This window comes from Manihot esculenta, chromosome 12, assembly GCF_001659605.2.
Source record: "Manihot esculenta cultivar AM560-2 chromosome 12, M.esculenta_v8, whole genome shotgun sequence".
NCBI classification, from domain to species: domain Eukaryota; kingdom Viridiplantae; phylum Streptophyta; class Magnoliopsida; order Malpighiales; family Euphorbiaceae; genus Manihot; species Manihot esculenta.
The window spans coordinates 18,545,164-18,568,375 of NC_035172.2; the positions used below are offsets into that span (position 1 = coordinate 18,545,164).

At 32.1% G+C, this 23,212-nt stretch overlaps 1 protein-coding gene across 1 annotated transcript; it reads right to left on the bottom strand.

Annotated features, from left to right (window-relative positions):
- Positions 1-5,728: 5,728 nt before the first annotated feature.
- On the bottom strand, positions 5,729-8,344 carry LOC110627678 (transcription factor HHO5). Its single transcript, XM_021774021.2, has 5 exons — positions 7,700-8,344; positions 7,367-7,584; positions 6,910-7,270; positions 6,435-6,511; positions 5,729-6,338 (listed from the first exon to the last, which is right to left on the bottom strand). The coding sequence occupies exons 1-5, from the start codon at positions 7,896-7,898 to the stop codon at positions 6,114-6,116; spliced, it is 1,080 nt and encodes a 359-aa protein (XP_021629713.1). The 5' UTR covers positions 7,899-8,344; the 3' UTR covers positions 5,729-6,113.
- Between the last annotated feature and the right edge of the window lie 14,868 nt (positions 8,345-23,212).

Sequence of the window (23,212 nt, forward strand, 5' to 3'; positions counted from 1 at the left end):
ATAGGGTAATTCTTCACATAAAGTTATCATTATCAGAAAATACCAACAGATCTCCATTATGCCTGTAATTGCGGGATCACCAACCGATTAACTGGTGATATCCCTTATTAAATAGACAGCCATATCAATATTAAATTTTCAGAAAATGCTATAGTTAACTCCAACTTCTTACAGTATAAAAGCCAATAATCACATAGACAAAGGTATAAAATTCTCTTACACAAATACTATTGAGTTCTAGGCATTACTCTCGCCATTCTCTTCAACTTACTGACTTGAGCGTCGAAGTGGCTACTATAGGTACCAATCACCTCACGTTCTCTTTCTTGCAGATTTAACCAATCACAATATAACTCTATTTTTTTTGTTACATCAAACATATATTTATTTGGATATTTAGCTGACTTTGCTGTATTTGAACTTGTTAGCAAGACTTTAGTTACTTTGTACAGTAAACATTAGCTGAATTACACGTGTAACAGGGTATATTAACCCATATACTCACTGTATAGATTCATTCTTTTCTCTATTAGTTTTCACATGGTATTAGAGTGTGTTAGTTTTTAGTTATGGTTATCAAATTTCTTCTTGGAATCTTTGTGAGTGAGGAAAATTGAAAGACATAGCAGAAGGAGAAAACTATAGTAGAGATCAAGGAGTTGGAAACATATTGTCATCATCTGCCAGTTGAATTCAAGCTATGAATAAGGTGAATAGAGATCCTTTAAGGTAGCAAACTTCATATCATCAAGTGTGGTCTTATAGTCAAAACAACTTTAGATTTTGGAATAGAGCTATGAAAATACTATGAGAGCCAAGTAGAAGTTAGAGTTTGTTGAAAGAATAAATTCGACACCTAATAAGAACTCTAAGCTCTATGAGTAATGGAGGAGGTGTAACTATATGGTCATATCATGGATATTAAACTCAATATCCATAGATTTCATAGATGCATTCATCTACTAGGGACCTTTGGTTTGAGATTACTAAACTATTTAGGGAAGGTAATAGTTTGATTATCTATCATTTACATAAGAGAATTTCTTTGATTGGACAAGATAATGCCTTTGTTTTAGTCCATTTCTTTAAATTGAAGATACTATGGGATGGATTAAGGTCAATTGAAACCTTATCTCCCTGCATATATGGATTTTATAAGGCTATTACAAAATCAATAATAAAAATCAACTCATACAAAGCTTATGGATTTGAATGGCACTTTTGAGTCGATATACAATCAACTCTCGGTAATGGAGCCATTACCTTCTATAGATAAAGTCTATTTAATAGTGATTAAATTTGAGACTCAAAAGAAGGTATTGAGTAGTATCAATGAGCCAACTAAGAGTCTAGCCTTTTTCAACAAGGCACAAGGATAGGGTCAAGGTGGCAAATAAGAAATGTGACCCTAAAGAAAGGCATTCTACCTATTGTGATATATATGAATATGTTAAGGAGAGTTGCTTCAAATTAATAGACTAGATTAATTTAAGTCCAAGAATAAAACCGATGGTCAGTCTGCTAAGTAACGCAAAAGTGCAAGTACTATAGCTATAATGGATAATTGTATTGATGAGGATAGTCTAATTGATCCTCCTAATGCTAATTTTAAGATTGATGAGCTTAGTACACTACTAAGTTCTCTTCAACAGAAGGTTAGTAAATTGATAAATGGAAGTCTACGGCTTGCTAAAAAGGTCACTTTATGGTATAAAACAAGCATCGAAACATTGAGATTTTCAATTTCCCAAAGTTATTGGCTTCTCTCAATCCTCATATTTTTACCTGTTTGTTAAACATACCTCATATTGTTCTTTTGGTTTTATTATTTTGTATGGATGATGTTATAGACTTAAACATTTATTTTTTAAGTGAATGTAGTTAAACAAGTTTTTCATTTTAAATTTAATATAAAGGACTTACATCATATCAAATATTTATTGAATTTGGAAGTGGCTAAGTCTGATATTAGTGCCATTGTAAGCCAGACCAAATTCATTTCTACTATTTTAAAAGATATTGGTATGCTTGCACGTAAACCAACTCTTTTTTCCCTTTTTACCTGATATTGGTGAGATTCTAACTGAACTTAATTCTTTAAGGAGATTGGCTGGAAGGTTATTATATGTGAATTTCACTAGGCCATATATCAATCATATTGTTCAACATTTAAGCCAATTTATGATTGTTTCTTGAAAGTCTCATTGAGAGGTAGCTATGCATGTCTTAAGATATCTTAAGGGTATTACTATACATGTTTTTTTTCTTATTAATAGTAGCGTGCAACTTTTTATATTTTTTTTATTATTATTATGATTGGGCTTCATTTTCATTCTCAAGAAAATCATTGACTAGTTTTTACATATTTTTTTAGCTCTTCTCTTATTTTTCAAAGATAAAAAAGCAAACCATTATTTCAAAGTTCTTAACTGACGTGGAATGTGGAACTATAGATAGTACAATTTATGGATTGTTTTGAGTTATTTATATGTTTACGAATTTGCAAGTTACAATTCAATTACCTATTTAATTTCACTGTGACAATAAAACATCTTTACATGTAGTTAAATCTATTTTTCTTTATCCGAAGAGCAACTCACATATATCTTCACAATTTTTTTTTGTTGACTAGTGTTTTTTTTTTTTTTTTCCAGTAAAGTTCAACATGATGCCTTTGCTATTGAACTTGGATCAAGGGATTAGAGAGTAAATGTGTGTTGGTCACGTGTGAATATGTATTATTTGAATATATAACTCAGTTAGTTGCATTTGAACTTAGTAATTAGATTTTAAATATTTTGTATGGTCAATCGTAGTCAAGTTACTCGTGTAACATGGTATATAAACCCTACTATTCAAATTCATTCTTTTCTAAAAATTTCAGTAAAGTTTCATTTTCTTTATATTAGTTTTCAGAGTATGAAAAATAAAAAACTAAGCATTTCATGAGCATAGAAAAAGGTTCCTACAAAAGCAGCTAACTATTACTTAGTCATCAGTGTTAGAAACCCAAATCTCGGGGTGGGCTCACCATATCCTCTCAATTGCATTCATTCAATTTTATTATTTTTGTATCGTTTGTTTGTGAAAATTTAATTTAATTGATTTATTTTAAAATATTTTTATTTAAAATATTTTTTATTTAAAATAAAAAATTTAATTTTTTTAATTTAAAATTTTTCATTAAAAAAACTTAAATTTCTTCAATACATTTTAAATTTTATTTTATTTAAATATTAAAATATCTATTTTTTATATTACATTCAAACAATAATATTATTATATATTATATTCTCCATTCAATTAAGAGATAAATTTAAATATTTTATCGTATATTAAACTCCTCTAAATTAAATTTTTAAGTCCATCGCTGCATCTTATAAATCAAATTTTAAAAATAAAAAATAAATTTTTTAAATTGAAAAAAATAGAGAATACAAGAAACAAAATAAAATAACAACTAAAATTAAATGAACTAAATAGTATCAATATTAAAGATCCATAAGAATTTATTTAATAAAAAAATAAAATTTTAATTTTATAAATTACTAATTAAATAATTTTAAAATAAAAATTACCTAATAAATTTTTTTTAAATATACAGAAATTTTTTGCTATATATAAAACTAGCTAAATCCTCCCAACATAATTTTGAAATTTTTGAAGGACCTGGCTGCGCGTCTTTAGAGATAATTTAATCTCTCCTGCATGATTACAAGCTCCGCCTGCATACTCTAGTTGTTTTATAAAATAAATGGCTTCATTTTGGATATTTTAATTCACTTTTATATTTTATAAAAAAAATTACTACTTCTGACGGCAAATAACTTATAAATGGTATATATTTTTTATGAAAAATATTATCTAGATAAAATATTTTAGAAAAAATAATTTATTTTCCATTCGTTGATTATAATTTTAAAAATAAAAAAATTATAATAATAGAATTAATAAAATTATCAAAATTTTAAAAAAAATCCTAAACCATTTTTTTAGAACTTAATTTTTCTTTTAATTAATTTATTAATTTTTTAGTACTTTTCTATTAAAAAATATTTTTTGTCGAAATTTAATCGCTTGATTTGATAAAATTTATCTTTTTATTTTGAGAGATTCATAATTTAGTACTTGAATATTGTCATTGTTAATAAGTCAGTTCTTACATTTTCAAAAATCTATTAAAACGTCCTTTTTTTTTTGCCAATAAAATAGTCATTTTATCTATTTCTATCGTTAAAAATATAGCAAAAGACCAAATTACCCCTTTTTTTCCTTCTCCTCCTTCGTTAATTCTTCTTCCTCCTTCTTTGATTCTTTCTCCTCCTCTTCTTCTTCTTTAGTTCTTTTTCTTCTTCTTCTGTTCGATTTTTCTTTTTATTATTCTTCTTTAAGAAGAAGGAAGAGATTTTTCTTCTACTTCTTTTTCTTCTTCATCATCTTCTTCTCTTTCTTCTTTTTCTTCTTCTTTTTTCTTTTTTTTCATTTTTTTCTCCTTCATCATCATCATCTTCTTCTTCTTTTTTCTTCTTTTTTGAGGAGGAGGAGGAGCAGGAGGAGGAGGGACTATTTTATTGATAGAAAGAAACGATAAGAACGTTTTAATAAATTTTTGAAAAAAGATAAGGATATTTTAATAGATTTTTGAAAATATAGGGATTTACTTGTTAATAATAGTAATATCTAAGGACTAAATAAGAGATTTTATTTGAGAGCAAAATTAAATTTTAAAAATTTTTTCTCTCATTCTTTATCTATTTTTAATAGAAAAAATGACATAATGACTATTTCATTGATGGAGAAAAAAGTTAAGAACGTTTTAATAAATTTATAAAAATGCAGAGACTGACTTGTTAATAATAGTAATACCCAAAGACTAGAATGTAAAACTCCCTTTTATTTTTAAAAAACACATTAACAGATACTACCATTAACTATTTAGTATCCTTCTTATTTAAGTCATTAGTAAAATAAGTAACATGCTATTATTTCTAATTAATCCATGTCATATATGAAAACATACTATTCAGTCCTTGCAATCTTAAATCATAACTATTATGTCCATGCAAAGAAACACAGGAGACTAAAAAACAAAAATAAACATATATAGCATATCTTATAGTAAATAAAGATATGTGAGAATAACTAAATAGTAGTAGTAGTAACTCCATAACCTCTGCCTCTTGCATCTAATGGAAAAAATTCTGTTGGCATGAGTCCTTTTAAAAAATAAATAAATAAATAAATCATTTCTTATAAAATCATCTAAGGTTTTAACTCTTGTAAAATATAAAATTTTAAGTTACAAAAAATTGAATTTCAAACAATAAAATGATTAGATGAGAAATCAAATTGGTGAAATTTTTAATTTCAAATGGATAAGTGAGACTTATCATAATTTTAAAGTATATGATATTTTTTAATTGCTGGGTACATATAGCCGAGTGTGGATAAGTCTTACCTATAAGTAGAAGCAGCAGCTAATAAGCTATGGCTTTTACAGCAAGGAAAAGGTTACCGAAAGCTCTAGAGCATGAAAATTTTTCAAGAAAGTAGAACAAAAACCCAGAAATGTTGGCAATCTTGTCTGGTGATTTTCTAGCCAACAAGCCTACTTCAGAAAGTTCACTGGCAAAATGAAGCAACTTCAACAAATTTATGAATTGCAAAGGCAAATAGAAAAAGCTCAACTCAATGATGATGTAATTGTAACTAAATAAACCAGCAACCAGAAGAAACATCAACCAGATAGATGTAATCAGAATTTGTGATGGAACATCCCAGAATCTGTCAATATGCATTACATAATAAACTGGTGAACAACAAAGATCTGATAGGAAGACACAGAGCTCAAGTTTGGAGAAAAACTAAACCCCGACTGTAATATCCGCAAAATCTGTCAAATATCCTCTTTGATGTGTATATCATCTCTTAGTTAAAGAAGAAAAAAAATTTTCAACTCCAATCTTGAATCCTATATCTGTCAACTTCACTATTCTTACTTTTACAACAATGTGATTCCCCATGTATATTTATATCTGCAAAATTCACGGGTATCAGCATCAGTTTAGTTACCACTATACATCAACTTCTCGAGCCGTTTGCAGCCTACCAGTTCAGCTATGGCTCTCCGATACGTCATCATCTTCCGCTTCTATGCTATCCCCTCCAGTGCTAGAGACATCTTTGAGAGATCCACATCCATGGAAGGGTCCTTGAGGAGAATTAGACTGTGAAATAGTTGGTTTTGATGGATCTTTGCATTGATCTTGAACCATCCATAAGCCATTTGCTTGGGCAGCAGAAGAAGCAGGAAGTTTACGGATATGAAGCCTGTATTTCTGCTCAAGGACAAAACATAATTAGTATTATAGCATCAGCTGTTGCTTCATAACAGGAAAAGTGCATAAAAGAGGTTTTCAAATGGAAAGCCATACTTGTAAGTGACTCTTAACTTCATCATTGGTGAGGCCATCCACTTGCATGAGTTCTCTTATCTGTTTGGGAGTGGCCACTGCAAAACAGAATAATCCCATCAGAGTTGGACAATGATAATAAAAAGATGAACTAGATTTAACTGCACAAAAAATTATAAAGTATTTTGACCTGTTAGCGAAATTAGCTGATTTAATAGTTGTTAACTGTTTTAGTAGTTGATCACCTTATTACTGAACAGAGCAGGTGAATAGATTTAACTGAGAAACCTGTTACTTCCCCTTCTTATGTCAGCAGCTCTTTGTGATTGTAATTTACACAAAAAATGCAGCTTTCAGGCAATTTCATCCTTTTCTCCTACAATTCTCAGATTCCCAGGAACTATACAAATGCCAATTTTTTGAGGACTAGTGTAAACCAAGCAAAAAATCCCTTTATTATAGTGTGCAAAGAAACAAAATTTTGATAGGTTCTAACCTTTAGATCCACCAAGTTGTTGAAGGGCATCAACAAAACGTCGATGAAGCTCCGGCGACCAGCACCGCCTTTGTTTCTTGTAAGAAGGCTGCTGCTGCTGCTGCTGTAGGGGTTTATTCTGTATCTTCATTTGAATATTGCCGTTGCTTTTTGACATCAAATTGCCGGAACCAAATTCAGATACTGGAGTCATAAGAGAAAGTCCGGTAACTTGCGAAACAACTTCCTTCTCCTCCTTCCTTCCGGTCCCATCAAACACTGGAAGTGCCTTAAACGCCATAAATGCCCCGCCTTTGCTTCTGTAATTACACAACTGAACTGGGTTCTCGCAAGTGGACCGATCATCTTCTTCTTCACTTCTCTACCGTCCAAAAAATGAAAAACCATCTCTCAAAATCATGAGAAAATCGCAAATCCTACCTTTTTGGCAAAAATAAAAACAATAACTTCGATTTACCTGTTTGGTTTCTGATTTGGAGTCATGTTGCTTGGAATCAGAGTTAACATCGCCAGTATTCCAAAGTTGAACAGAACTCATCCAGTTCTTCTTATCCCTCATATCATTTCCTCCATCTGCTCCAGAATAATCTTCTTTCACTGATACATCAACCTCTATCTCAGCTCTATCCTCTAATTTCTTGCACTGCATTGCCTCCTCCTTTAGCCTCACAATAGCTACAAACCCACAAAACAAACACCAAAAAAAAATTTCAGAAGAAAACCCAACTCCGAGAACTCAAAATTAAAACTATAACAAACCAAAAAAAAACTTAAAAAAAAAGCCAGATACCATCGTTCAAGAGAAGCATGCAAAGAGGGAGTTCACGTTTGAAAGCATCGATCTTTCTCATCTCATCCTCTAATTTTTTGACATAATCATCAAGCTTTGATAATTTCTGGCTGCTATCTTTAACCTTGGAGACCTCTCTAAGATACTCAGTAATAGTTTTAGGGACATAGACCGAGCCCAAATCCAAGCTCAGCTCCATTTTCCCTCCCTTTTCTCGCTTCTTATTTTCCCGGAGATTGTATGCGTATTCTACTTTCTAACATCGCCTAGATAAACAAGCAAATGAACGGAGAAAGAGAAACGACCGGTCTCTATATATATAGAGAGAGATGAAGAAAGAAGATAAATTCAGATTCAGATTCGGTTACTCATATTTCGGGTCGTCGCATATTTGAGTCAACTCGGAAAAATCGGTGAATAATAAACGAGTAAAAAACTCTAAAATTCGAGTGTGAATCGGCGAGTTACCGGGTTAAGGTAGGGAATCTTTGGATACCGTACACACGCGGCGAATTGTGGCTACTCTTATTTTTGGATTTCTGATAAGAATTTAGATAACAAAAAATTAAGAAAAAAAAAGGTGTGCTTTCCAAGATTCCTTTTCGTAGGTGAGGTTGAGCTATGAGGTTTCGCAGTGAAAAAGGAAGCACAACTCCTTTGACTTACGGCCACTTTGGTTAGAAAGTTAAGTGCCTATCCTTTTGGTTTCTTGCGAATTACTAACTCCACTTTTCCGATTTTACCCTTCATTTAATTTTTATTTAAAAATAAATTACACTTTAAAATCTAAATTTTAACATAATTATTAAACTATCATTATATTTTTAAAATTAAATATTTAAATTTTTTTATAATAAATTCATACAAATTAAAGTATTTATTTTTTTCGTTAAAAATATAAAAATAATTTTATTATCCTTTTTAAATAAATAAAATATACTTAATTTCTTAAATTTTCGCATAATTAATGAATTATCTTTTATATTTTAAAAATTATATACTTAAATTCCTCTATAATCAGTTCATTTTCATTTATTATAATTTAAACATTTTAATTCATCATTTTTTATTTAAAAGAACACTTAAGTCCCATTAACTTTTTATCCATAATATCTCATTTAACTAATTTTTAATACTTTTTGTTCTTTAAATTATATTCATTAAAATACTTTAATACTTATAACTTTAAAACTTTCAAAAAATACTTAAAATTTCAACTATTTTTAAGTGATATATAACCTTTAAATAGTTTATAAACTTTTATAAAAAATATTTTAGAAAGAAATTATACTTTTAGAAGAAGTTTGACTATTCACTAACTCTGAACTAATATCTATAATAAATGAAAGAACTTTAATTTTAGGCGGATTAAATATAGAAAGATTTAATGATTTAATTTTAAAAATATAAGAACTGATCTGTTAATTATGCTAAAATTTAAGAATTAAAATATAGTTTATACAATATAAAATTATTACCTATATTGAAAATGATTTAAGTGTTCATAGAGTATTTTAGGTATTTGAAATGTTTATTCTAACGAATAGAATTATGAATGGAATGACCTTCAATTTGGATGAATTGATTATATAGGAATTTAAATATTCAATTTTAGAAATACAGGTATTGATCCATTATGTAATATCCAGCTAAATTTCAATGTCAAAATTTCAATTTTTCGATGGAATTTCCGCTGAAATCCAAAATCTTAAAATCAGAAATTTTAAAATGGTAAAATGAGTTTTTATAAAATAAATTTTTAAGTATTTTAAAATGTGTTTAAAAAAATTTTTTAAAACATTAAGGTTCGGCCGCTAAACACAAGCTGGTATACTTAACTATAAAAAGCCTTCAACCCGATTATAAGAGGAGTTTAAAACTCTTACTTTCTCTTTGGTTTTGAATTCTAAAGAGACTTGAAAGCTATTTTAAAATAATTTTATTACATGCAAAGTTTTGGGGATTAAATTTTTAAAATTGTAGATAATGGATGAATTCCTGATGAATGAATGTAGTTCCTTCCCATGTTTTTAAGTCATTTTGAGACTTTAGTTGGGTTTTTGAGTAGTTTTATAGGCTTATATGTTGGTTTGATTGCGTTTAAAGGCTGGATTGCAGAAGCATATTCAAGTTTGGCATGAAGCCAAAATCTAGGTTCGATCGCTAAAGGTCTCTCTGACTGTCGAACCTGCACTTGAGGTAGCCATCTTTAGCCGCTAAAAGTGCCTCCAAAAGTTTGAATTTAGATGTGTAAGGAGATTTTAAGCTGCCGAACCTGTCGCCAAAAATCATCTGTCCAACTGTTTTTAGCATGTTTTCTACATGCTTTCTTTCTTATATACTTTTAGGAGTTTATTAGGGTAATTTTAAGAATTTTAAAAGTTATGTTTGATCACTCATTTAAATGAATTTATGTAGAATCGGACTTGAAAGACCATAAAGACCAGCACTAAAATAACTACTTCAGAGTTAGGCTTGTGTTAGTCAGAGGTGAGTAGAACTAAACTAAATTATTATTTTAAAGAAATCAAATGTTTTAAGCATACTTATGTATCACAAATGCCATATATATAATTAGATTTTTTTTGCATTAGAATTCACAAAAAATGTTGTATTGCATAATTAATTTTTATTGTGAATGGATGTCGGATGACCCACTAACTCTCGAGCATGTTATGTTATGTATGACGGATAGGAAGTCCAAGTCGAGACTCATTCTACGCCACTAACATAATATAAGAGAAAGTCTTGGGTGTTCATTTTACGTCTCTAGCACTATGAATATGTTATATTATATTTAAGAGTAAGTCTTGAGGAGCACCCATTATAGGCCGTGCATTATTGGATTATGGAGGGTTACTGGAGATAAGTCTATCTAGGTGTGAATTATTTGTGTTATGACGCATTCATACGATCATATGTTTTTATTAAACCATTTTATGATTATGTTTTTGCTCACTAGACTTTAATACCTTATCTCTTTCCCCTAACCCTAGATTTACAGGACCAGAGTTAGATCGGGAGCTCAGCAGTATCCTATGCTATAGTTTTTATGTAATAGTTATAGTTGTGGACATATATTATTTTATAGTTTAAAATTATGTTTTTCCCGGATTCTTTCTTTTACAATCCTTTTGTTAATTATTTTATAATATAAAAGTTTTTAAGTTTAACTATAATTAAACCAAACTGAGACATTAATGATGACCATACGAAAACATTTGATGATGGCTCTAATATGAGTTTACGTATTCAGTTATGTTTATATGCCCATGTCGAGTTTGGTTCATGAGATGAAAAATATTTTTATTTGTTTTAAAATCATGTTTGGAATTATATTAGGTATAATAGGATGTGTAATAGGGTTGTTATGGATTCTAATAATCTTAAGTCGAGAATTTTTTTTAATAAAAAATAATTTTAAGAAAATATTTTTTATTTTTAAATTAATATAAATATATTAAATCTAAATATCAGTAACCCAAATTACATTAATTATTTAGATATTCTAAAACTCTATTAGTAGAATTCTAATTACAATAACAACTCATCATTATCCTATCTTATTTAAGATTTTATGATCATATAAAAAGCTCACCGTGCCCATAATTAGATATGCTATTATCTCTAATAATTAATTTCATAATTTCAAAATTTATTTATCAAATATACTGAGTATAAAAGAGGTGTTTATAAAAAAAAAAAAAAGTATAAGAGAGGTGAACAACATCATTAATGTTGAGAGTCTCGAAAAAATTATTAATAGAAAATATTTTTTTAATAAAAAAATTAAATTATTTTTTTTAAAAAATTGACTTTTTTAATAAATTTATTTTTTAAAGAAAATATTCTATTTCTAAATTTTGATAATTTCATTAATATTACTATATATATAATTAATTAATTTCTTTTACTTTTTAAAATATAATTAAAAATAAAAAATAAATTATTTTCTTATAAAATATTTTCTGAAATTATGCAATAATAAACAGTCTTAATTTACTTTCGTTGTACACAAATCTCTTTTTCTATTTTTCATTAGTATTTTAAAATAAATTATTATTCAATCCCTTTATATTCTAATTATTTAAAATTTTCTCCCATTTTATAATTACTATATATGTAGTTCTACAATTAAAATCTAATAATTTAGTTTCTATATTTTAATTCCATTAAATTATAAGTATTTTAAATTTCTATTCATTATTGTACTTCTAACATAGTTTTAATTGTATATTAGATTGGAGGTCGAAGAATTGGAGGTCGGAGAAATTGAGCCTTGCGAAGTCACCTGGAGCTTGTAAACTGCATTGTCCTAAGTCAAGGCCGCTTCATCGGCTTGTAAACTGCATTGTCCTAAGCCAAGACCGCTTCATCAGCTGTGTCGAAAGTGCCAACCCAGAGTGGAGAAAGAGAAAGAAAAATGTCAAACAGCAAAAGGATGAAGGATGAAAGATGAAGATGTGGAGAGAGAGTTAATGTGAAGGGAAGTAAAGGAAAAAAGAGTGAGAGGATCAGGTTTTCGTAAATGGTTAAAATATTTTTCTCTTATTTTTAACAAATTTTAAAATAGAAAGACTTTTAGTTTGGACGGAATAAAAATATAAGAATTTAAGTATTCGGTTTTAAAAATAAAGAGACTGATTCATTAATTATACTAAAATTTAAGGACTAAAATATAATTTATTTTAAAATTTATTTAAAATTATAATACATTAAATATCTATTAATTAAAGTAGCGTATAAAAATTTTTATTTTTATTAATTTTTCTGCGTGCATCTCAATTAAAACATTTTTATGTGTATTTAATGGTAAACACACTAATTTAATGTATACATTCAATAAAGTAGCGTTAATATAAACTTTATTCTATGTACTACTAAATTAATTTTTTTTCATAAATTATTTATATTTAAATTCCATTTATTTTATAAAAATAAATTATAAATTAAAATATTTTTAAAACAAATTATTTTTTAAATACTATTTTTTATTATAATTTAAAGGAATTATTATTATTATTATTATTAAAATCTGACGAACTAAACTTATAATCGCAACATTTCTCTCCAGAAAACTCAAATATGATGACAGTGAGAGAGTTGGTTATTCCAACCATGTTTATCATTCTCATCCAGCATGTTCCAACCGGAGAAGCTCTTTAAGCAAGCTAATCGCCAACCCTTGTTAAAGTATGTAATTGAAATAAAAAAAGGAAATTGAGTCTAATCGCCAACCATTGTTAAAGTATGTAATTCTCATCCAGCACGTATTTGTACTTTAATTTAATTTTTTTATTTTTAATTTAATTTATTTAATTTTTATATTTTAATTCAATTTTATTCGATTTATAAATTTTTAAAATTAATAGTTGGTGTAGTAATTTAATAATTTAATTGAGATATATTATTATTATTATTATTATTATTATTATTATTAATGAAAAAGTTTAATGTTTATATTATTTTATATTTTAATTTAAATATTTAAATTTTATATAAATTAGTTTAATATTTATATTTAAATATAATTTTAGTTAATTTTTAAAAATTAAAAAATAAGAGTTTAAATAGGATATCAAATGTAATATTTTATTATATTTTAAATATTTATTAATTTTATATATAAAAATAATATTAATTTAATTGATATATTTAATTTTAAAGATAATAATGCGTTAAATATATAATTGACAGTTTCAATTTTATTTTGTATCAATGATTTTAAAGATTTTATAATAGATATATTATTTTTAGTTATTTTATATATATTATTATTTTAAATTAAATAATATATATGCTATAAAATATTCATAATTATTAATATAAAATTTTTTATCACTATTAAAAATGTAAATTATATAATTGACAATTAAATTATATATTTATAATTCTGATTTTGAAAATGAGCTAAAATTATACTCAAATAAAAACGTTGATTTATCTAAAATTTAAACGTTTAAATTAAAATATAAAATAATATAAATATTAATTTTTTTCAGTTAATTGATTAATTAAATAATAATAATAATAATAATAATAATAATAATAATAATAATAATAATAATAATAATAATAATAATAATACACATATCACATACATCAAATTTACAGATTGATTAAAATTGTATTAAAATTTAAAAGTTAGATAATTAAATTAAAATTTAAAAATTAGATTAAAATAAAAATATGTATAAATATTAAGTCTTTTTGGATCAATTAACTTATATTATTTTATTATTTATTTATTTTATTGTAAATATTAATATTAAATAATATTTTAATTAGATAAAAATTTTTGAATTATTTAAAGAATATAGCTTAAGATAATTAATAATAATAATAATATCTAATAAAGTACAATTAAAATTAAAATTAAAATAAATAATATTTCTAGTATATTTAAAAATTTGGGGATTATAACAAAATATAGTTAATATTGAATATTTATTTTTTAATATTTAATATCATTAGAAAATAGATGGATAAAAAGAGTAAAATATTTTTAATGTTTCAGGTTCTTTCTGCATTTTTTTATAAATTTTTTTAATTTTCTAAAATTTTCTAGTTTGTATTGACTTGAAGGTTTTTCCCATGGTGATAATTTTTCTTTTTCAACTATTAATGAATGCAATAGTGGTGAAGGATTATTATCTCTTCTAGGTGGTGGTTTGTGGAGGCAGCGAACGGTGGATGATAGCTTAGGTTGTGGTTTGGATTGGTGGGTTTGGATCTTATTTTCATGGGTAAGTTTAAGTTTATGCTTTTTCAGTTAATGAATTTTGGATTTCTTTTGTACGGTTTGATTTACTGATTTTTTATATATAATTTTTTTAAATTATTGAAGATGTATATTTATGCGGCTATTAGCTCGCCTGACAAGAACACAAAGATGGAGATTCTCGTGAAGAAAAGCATGAGTCAGCTTATCGATGATGCTTATCTCCACTAGGCACGTGTCAAATTATTAAACAACAAATATAATATAAAAATATTCATAAGCTGTCTGCCACAATGGATTTTTCATATTTTAAGCAAACTACTATTATGCAATCGTACTTTCCAACAAAAATAGATAAGATTTTGTGTGAAGAATTCGATCGCCATTGGCCGGCCTATCCTAAGGAAAATCAGTGGATAAAAATTTTTCTTTTTTACATGCTCTGATTTTTAATCCTTAAAATAATTTATTGAAAGGAAATATTTATTTAATCAAAGATAAATTTAAGTAATTTTAAATGAATAAAAACAATTTTAAAAATGATGAATTAAAAATGAATTAGCGTTTGAATTTAAGAATTTATTGTGATTTTAATAAATTAAATTAACATTTATGTTTAATTAATTTACAAAATAATTAGGCCAATCTGATTTGGCTCAGATTAACGGTAGATCAATCATGTTGTAATACCCGGCTTGTTCAGGCGTCGGAAGTCTCACCGTCCGGTGGAATTTCGGATGTCGGAGTTGCCAGTAAGGGTTTAGCAAAGGTTTTCAAAACGTTTTTCCATGTTTTAGGTGTTTTTATGGTTTTTAAGTCATAAGGTTTTGAGTTTTGAAGAAAAAGGCTAAGGAGACAAAAGCACAGGTTCGGCCGCCGAAGGTGACATTCGGCCGCCGAAGGTGACATTCGGCCGCCGAAAGTGCTTGAGGTTCGGCTTCCGAAAGAAAAGTTCGGCTTCCGAACATTGCATGGTTCGCCTGCATGTTTGGCCGCCGAACGTGGTTGACCAGCTCCTCTATAAAAGCCCCTTAGGGCGGTGAAAGAGGAGAGTTTTCTCCCTCTTCCCATCCAAGGTGAGCTCATGTCCTCCTTGGCATGATTTCTTAGTTTTTCCAAGATCTTTCAAAGTTGTAGTAAGCTTTTCACTTGATTTTGAAGGTTTTGAGTAAAAAGAACTAGTTGAGGAGTTTGAAGCTTTTGGAAGTGTTTTCTCCACGTTTTGACGTTGAGGTCACACCAACTCAAGAGGTAAGGGTTGATCTCTATGTTTTATGATGTTTTAAGCATGTTTTATGGATAGTTTTAGGAGTTTTATGGGAAGAAAGGGTTAGATGAGCATGGGTGTGCATGGGAGGGTTTTAGGGACCCTTTGTGCACTATGTGTTTATATGTTATTGTTGTTAGAGTTTAAGAGTGTTTTAGGCCTCTTTGGGTATGTTGAGAGGTCTATGCATGTCTTGAGGAGGTTTTATGCATGTTTTTATGAGGTTACATGCATGTTGAGTGAGGTAGGAAGGTTTGAGGAGATGTGTTTGTGCATGAACTGGGTTCTGGAAGAACTCAGGTTCGGCCGCCGAAGTGAGTTTCGGCCGCCGAATGCCTTATGGAGGTGGCTTCGGCTGCCGAAGGCTGCGTCCAAAAGTTGGACTTTCGGATCTGTCATGCACATTCGGCCGCCGAAGGTGCCGCCGAACCTACCCGAGTTTCGTCTCTGGAGGAGACTTTCGGCCGCCGAAAGTGCCGCCGAAGGTGCTCTGTTTTGCCTTCCTTTGCATGAATTTTCATGCATGTTTATGAGGCTTTAGAGGGGTTTTGGGAAGGTGTTTTAGAATTATGCTAGATATGTTTGGCACCTCATGAGAGTCCTTTGATGTAGGATTTGATCAGAGAAGAGGTGTTTAGCCCAGTACAGAGTTGGCCCAAGTTAGTAGAGCAAAGGCTTCAGGTGAGTGGGACTAACTATGCATGTTTTCAATGGTGTTTAAAGAGAATAAAGGTATGAGCATGAGACATGCATCATGAATATAAGGAGATATTAGGATGTTGCATTAGGATAATAATGGTATGAGTAAAAGACATGCATCATGAATGCCATGAGTTATTAGGGTGTTGCATTAGAATTCATAAAGGTGTTGCATTGCACAATTTGATGAGTATGCAGATGAAGGTTGGATGATCCTTTAGCCCTCAGTTTGGTATGCTATGACATGAGATGAATTAAGTAAAGAGTCAAGCATGATAAGTGTGAGCAGGGAGGCCTAACCGCCCCTGTTAGTAAGGTTAGATAGCCAGGAGGCCTCATCGCCCTGGTAAAACGTTTTCAGGAATGAGTCAGGAGGCCTAATCGCCCTGACAAAATGTTTTCAGGAATGAGTCAGGAGGCCTAATCGCCCTGACAAAATGTTTTCAGGAATGAGTCAGGAGGCCTAATCGCCCTGACAAAATGTTTTCAGGAATGAGTCAGGAGGCCTAATCGCCCTGACAAAATGTTTTCAGGAGAGAAGTTAAGTGGTACATGAGTCAGAGAGGTGGAGGGCTATAGGTGACAACTTCTTCCTTGATGTGTATTGTTGTGATGTGATGCATAGCATGAGAGCATATGTTTTTATGAACTGTTTTTATGGATTCCCCTCACTGGGCTTTAGAAGCTCATCCCTCTCCCCTTAACCCAGTATGCAGGGCCAGAGTTGAGCAAAGGAAGCTATGAGAAGTTAAAGATGATAATGGTAAAAGTAAAGATGAAGAAGTTATGTAATAGCATAGTGTAGCTTTGATATATGAACATGTATAGGTATGGATGAAGGTTAATGTATACGGTTATGATGATAGTATGTATATGTTAAGCAGAGTAATGTATAGTTAAAGTGATGATATGTTATGTGATGTTTGCGTGTATAGTATAGTTGTGGACATGAGAATGTTTGGACATGATATGTATGAATGTAAAGAGTAATGATGTGAATGAAAAGAGGATGTTGAAAAGAGATAAAGTAGAGCGAAGAAGAGTATAAGAGTTATGTTTTAGACATGTGCTTTGCCTAATGGATAGAGTTATGTTTTGTCTATGGTTGGCTAATCCTAGAAGTAGTACATGATCAATGAGTAAAGAGAGATGTTTTTATGATGTATGACATGTTTTACAGATGTTTTGATGACCAAGCTTAATAGGTAAGAGCATGCATGAGTTAAGCTTGGAAAAATGAAAGAAAAGTTTTTAGTCACAGTCCCTCGGGGTAAGCCTGGGGTATTTAAATGTATAAAGTTTTAAGAAAGATTGATCATGTATGGGATTAGACCAGATGTATAGAAGGAATGTCAGGCTTACTACGGGTCCCGGCGGCCTTAAGCCGATCTGGATCCTAGTGCCGAACAGTTTGGAGCCGTTACAGAAGGGTACCGGTTTCCGGGCTGTTACACATGTAACGACCCGAAAATCGAACCGCTACCGGCGCTAGGATCTAGGTCGGCTTAAGGCCGCCGGGACCCGTAGCAAGCTTAAAATGCAACCTGGAAACCTGTTTAATCCCATACATGATCAACAACATACATAAAAATTAAAACTTTTCTTTCATTCATACACCAAACTCAACATGTGCATGCACTGAACATAAACATAATCATAATCATGACCCCTCTGTGGGATCTCATCAATACCCCAATGGGCGATACCTCATAAGTTGAGTTGGTTTACATACACATCATAAAACATCTAAGATCATGTATTAAAAGGGATACCTTATACATAAAGTCAAGCACAATTTCTAATCCTCAATATCATTACATGACTAAGACTGTACTTTTTCATAACATTAATACATTTATCATGTCCACACTATCTATTACATATACATGACTTCATTACTCTTGCGGACCTCCTGGTCTACCCTGTACTTGCAAACTTGGGGAATTTGGGAGAGGGGTGAGCTACTAGAGCCCAGTGAGCAGAATAATAAGACATTTAAAACATATGATAACATGGAATGCATCACATCACAGCTAATCACATCAAGGATGAACTTGTCACCAATAGCCCTCTACATAGTCCAACTGTGCCAGAACGTAGAATGGGTCCTGGTCTTTCTCTTACATAACATAGCATAACATAACAGTCCAACTGTGCTAGAACGTAGAATGGGTCCTGGTCTTTCTCTTACATGGTGCCAGCGAACGTAGAATGGGTCCCACTGGTCTTACATTCCGTACCGTACATATCACATCGTCACATCATAGATCGAGGGCTATGGATCATCCAACATTCATCCACATCAACATTAAAATATGCAATGCAACATATTCGTGAATTCTAATGCAAACAACCTAAATCATCACATGGCATTCATGATGCGTGAATCATGCTAAAATGTCCATTATTTGCTTTAAAACGTAATGAGTTATTCCACTCACCTCTGGATAGCTCTGACCAGACACTGGAGCAGCTGACTCACTGTTGGGGTCCTCGGTTCCTCGGGTCTAAACCTACACAGGTGGACTCAAATGAGGGACCAAACAAACATGAACATAACTCTAAACTACTCCCCAAAAACCCCTTAAAACATCATGAAACAATCATAGAAAAACATGCAAGGGAAGGCTGGACAAGGCACTTTCGGCGGCAGGTTCGGTGGCCGAAAGTCCCTCCAGAGCCGAAAGTCAGGCAGGTTCGGCGGCACCATCGGCGGCCGAAACTCCCAGACAGAGGCGAAACTCATGCATGTTCGGCGGCACTTTCGGCGGCCGAAATTCCTAGACAGAGACGAAAGTCCTCTTTTGGGGGCAAGCTTCGGCAGCCAAAGGCTGCCTCCACAAGCATGTTCGGCGGCCGAAAGTTCCTTCGGCTGCCGAACCTGGTTTCTCCCATAGTGGCAGAAACTCAGCTCTTCTATGCACATTTACCTCCAAAACTTTCTAATCATGCATAAACCTATTCTACAACACACATACACAAGCATACAAGCTTCTAAGGGCTTCAAACCATCAAAAACCCCAACTACAACACATCAAACAACTCACATTGCTCATAACACACATAAAACCCATAAACCTAACCATAAGCTAAACATGCATTCTACCCCATAGATCTACTTGAAACTTACTTAAAACATGTAATGAGCTTAAGATCGGCTCTTACCTCGTGGAGATCGAGAGAGAGACGACCTAAACTCGGAGATGGGAGGGGTTGAGTTTCCTTGAACCTCAAAGCTCCAAAACTTGCTCAAAACTTGAAAATCTTCAAAACAAAGCAAAAACTCATGAAAATCTTGAAAGATCTGAAGGAAGGACTCAAAGATTGGTGAGGGATGGCGGAGAGCTCACCTTGGCCGACAATGGGGAGAAAAGCTCGTCCGTTTTCGACTAAGGGACCCTTTTATAGTGGCTGGCCAGGCCACGTTCGGGGGCCGAACGTGCCTCCGCATGCATGCCATGTTCGGCGGCCGAACTTGAGGTTCGGCGGCCGAACCTGGACTTCCCTCACTTATGCCTTCGGGGGCCTAAGGCACACCCGAAATGCATACAGGTTCGGCGGCCGAACCTGGGTTTTCCTCCAAGGTTGTTTTCATGCAAAAACTCATTTCCTTTTTACTTAAAACCATGAAATACCTTAAAACATTTTATGAAAACATGTTTCTAACCTACTAGAGGCTTCCGACATCCGAGATTTCACCGGACGACTCTGGAATAGGTAGCGGGTTAAGCATTCCAGCCGGCTTCTGATGTTCCAGCTTCACCCTCTGACACACTTCGCAGGCTGACACAAACTGTGCCACTTCTTTCTTCATAGCTGGCCACCAATAAACCTTCTTCAGATCTTGATACATCTTGGTGGCTCCGGGGTGAACGCTGTATCTTGCATTATGAGCCTCTCTCATAATGTCTCCTTTTAGCCCTATGTCATCTGGTACACATAATCTGCTCCCATAGCGGAGGATCCCTTTGAAATCTTGCAAAAGATTGGGAATGTGTTGTACAAGCTGGATTTACCTGCTTCAATGGAAAGAATCCATCCGGTTTTCCATGTTTCAATGTTGAGGAAGTTTGTGTGAGATCCGAGCAAGGTTCTTAGTGAGCCTGATGTGGAGGTCCAAGAGGATCTCACCTATGTTGAACAGCCAGTACGGATCATAGACACCCAGATCAGAAAGCTAAGAAACAAGGAAATCCCGATGGTGAAAGTCCTGTGGAACCACCACAATTTGGAAGAATGCACTTGGGAGACACGGGAGTCCATGCTCCAGCAATACCCTTATCTTTTCTAAGGTTAGTTCCTTGTGAGTTCATGTGTTTTATATGTATGTTATGTTGTATGCTTTGCATGTGCTAGTTGAGGAACATTCGGGGATGAATGTTCTTAAGGGGGGGAGAATGTAATACCCGGCTAGACTCCGGTATCGGAATTCCTACCGTCCGGTGGAATCTCGGTACCGGAGTCTAGCCGGGTATTATAAATTACTTGTATTTTTTAGATAAAAAAATTATTTGTACTTCTAACCACAATTCTTTACTTTTGAAAGTGAAAGAAAAAGAACAGAAAAGAAACAACTCCAATTCCTTACTTTAAAAAGGAAATACGCTTATCTCAATTTCTAGCAAAGCTCTTACTATTGTACCATGTTAAAATATCATGTGACACGATAAATTAATAAAAAATAGATAAATAAATAAATATAAAGTAAAAATATGAGTAAATTTTAAAAAATAATAATTAGTTAGATTTTTTATAAAAAGTAATTATATTTATAATGTTGCTGAGATTAAATTGATGATATGGCCGAAATAGAACTGTGCTGTGATTAGTCCAAAAAGTTGTGCTGTGATTGGTCCACCTGCAAGACACAGAATGTGAGGTAGTTGGTGTGTATGATAGCCTCTTCGACGCTCAAGTCAATAAGTTGAAGAAAAGGACGAGTATAATGTTTAGAATTTAAGAGTGGTTGTATGAGAGAATAACATATATTTGCCTGTATGATCGTTGATTTTTATATTGTAAGGACGAGTATAATGTTTAGAATTTAAGAGTGGTTGTATGAGAGAATAACATATATTTGCCTGTATGATCGTTGATTTTTATATTGTAAGGAGGTGGGTTTATTATAGTATTTTTTAGTAATCCAACAATGATGTGGCCGGCTCGTTGATAAGGGATTTCGTCGGCTAATTGGTCGGAGATCCCACAATTACAGGCGTAACGAGAGCCTGCTGGAGTGTGTCTGCTAATGGTAACTTTTTGTGAAGACTCGCATTTATGTAAAGACTTGCCCTACTCAGAAAAGGGCGAATTCTTGATGAAGAGCTGGATGTTACAATGTCTGGATTTTTCTTTCTACGTGTGGGACTGTGTATTGGCTGACTAGACTTTTACCACGTAGCCATGTCTCATGATGACAACTCATGGCCCACTTTAGGCGATTGTTGTGTAACATCAGAGGTCCCCTCGCTGGTCTTTAATTATTTAGATTCGAATGTGACAATTATTTTCGTGATCTAGAGCACATGGCTTGTTTAGGTTGGCCTTCCATACTCACATTGCTTTGCTTGCTCCTGCCCATAAATGACTATTGTCTTATGGCTATAAATAATAAACTGAGCTCAATACCCGGTCATGACTTGGGAATATTATTAATCCAGACTGATACCAAGTCGTTATTCTGGCGTGTACCCACTTGGTGGCCTGATCGTGAAATGTATCATGGTCTTGAAGTGTAAATCATACTGGCTGTCCTAAATGGAACCATGCGTCCTTAGTTTAGTCCTTTGAACTAAGTTAGCCTCTATCTGGACTGGGTGCATGCTATCCTTGCTTTCCTCTTACTCGCCCTGCCGACCAATCCGGTCCAAGATCTTGTCTAATGCTTTGACCAAAGTTGGTCCAAGTGATATAGTAATGCCTTGGTGAGTTTTTGAGCTTTTTCTAGTCCTATCAAGCTTCCGGACATTTTTCAGCCTTACTGGGCTTCCAGGCATTCTCTAGCCCTAATGAGTTTTTGGGTATTCCCTGACCCTATCGAGCTTTCTGGCATTCTCTAGCCCTGACTATCTTCTGAGCATTTTATCACCTTGTCGAGCTTCCAAGCATTCTCTGGCACTGACTAGCTTATGGGCATTTTGTAGCCCTTGCGGGCTACGTTCATTCGCTTAGCAGTCCGTCTTCATCAATCATCAAAAGTCTCGCCCGCCTATAGTGGGCCTTCTCCCTTCACAAAAAGTTTTAGATTTTTAGGAGTGCTCATAAGAGCAGTGATAAATGCCTCAGAGACTTTCTGTGAAATGGACTAACGTTCGGTTGGTCGGCCTAGCTCTTACCCGCCTTGTGGCCTGAGTATGAAATACCTTAAAAACTTTTTTGTAAAACGGGACTAACACCCAATTAATCGGCCTAGCATATTCCACCTTGTGGCCTAAGCATGAAATGCCTTAAAAACTTTTTTGTAAAATGAGACTAACACCCGGTTGATCAGTCTGGCATTGTAACGACCCGAAAATTCGGACCGCTACTGGCGCTAGGATCCAGATCGGCTTAAGGCCGCCGGGACCCGTAGCAAGCCTCACATACATCCTATGAACCTGTTTAATCCCATACATGATCAACAATATACATAAAATTTAACTTTTCTTTTTCTTTCATGAACCAAACTCAACCTGTGCATGCATTAACATAGACATTAACATTAACCCCACCTTGGAGTCCTCATCAATGCTCCAATGGGGTGACATAATCATGCATTAAGTTTGGTTAAACATAATCATCCATAAACATTTAAGATCATATATCAAAAAAGGGATTTACAACATAC

What these genes read in the sequence shown, in the direction of transcription:
- LOC110627678 (XM_021774021.2), bottom strand. Translation starts at nt 7,898, where the DNA reads ATGGAGCTGAGCTTGGATTTGGGCTCGGTCTATGTCCCTAAAACTATT. An exon ending in CCAAATCAGAAACCAAACAG is followed by an intron (nt 7,271 to 7,366) that starts GTAAATCGAAGT and finishes TTTGGACGGTAG; the next exon opens with AGAAGTGAAGAAGAAGATGA. An exon ending in ACAACTTGGTGGATCTAAAG is followed by an intron (nt 6,512 to 6,909) that starts GTTAGAACCTAT and finishes TCTGTTTTGCAG; the next exon opens with TGGCCACTCCCAAACAGATA.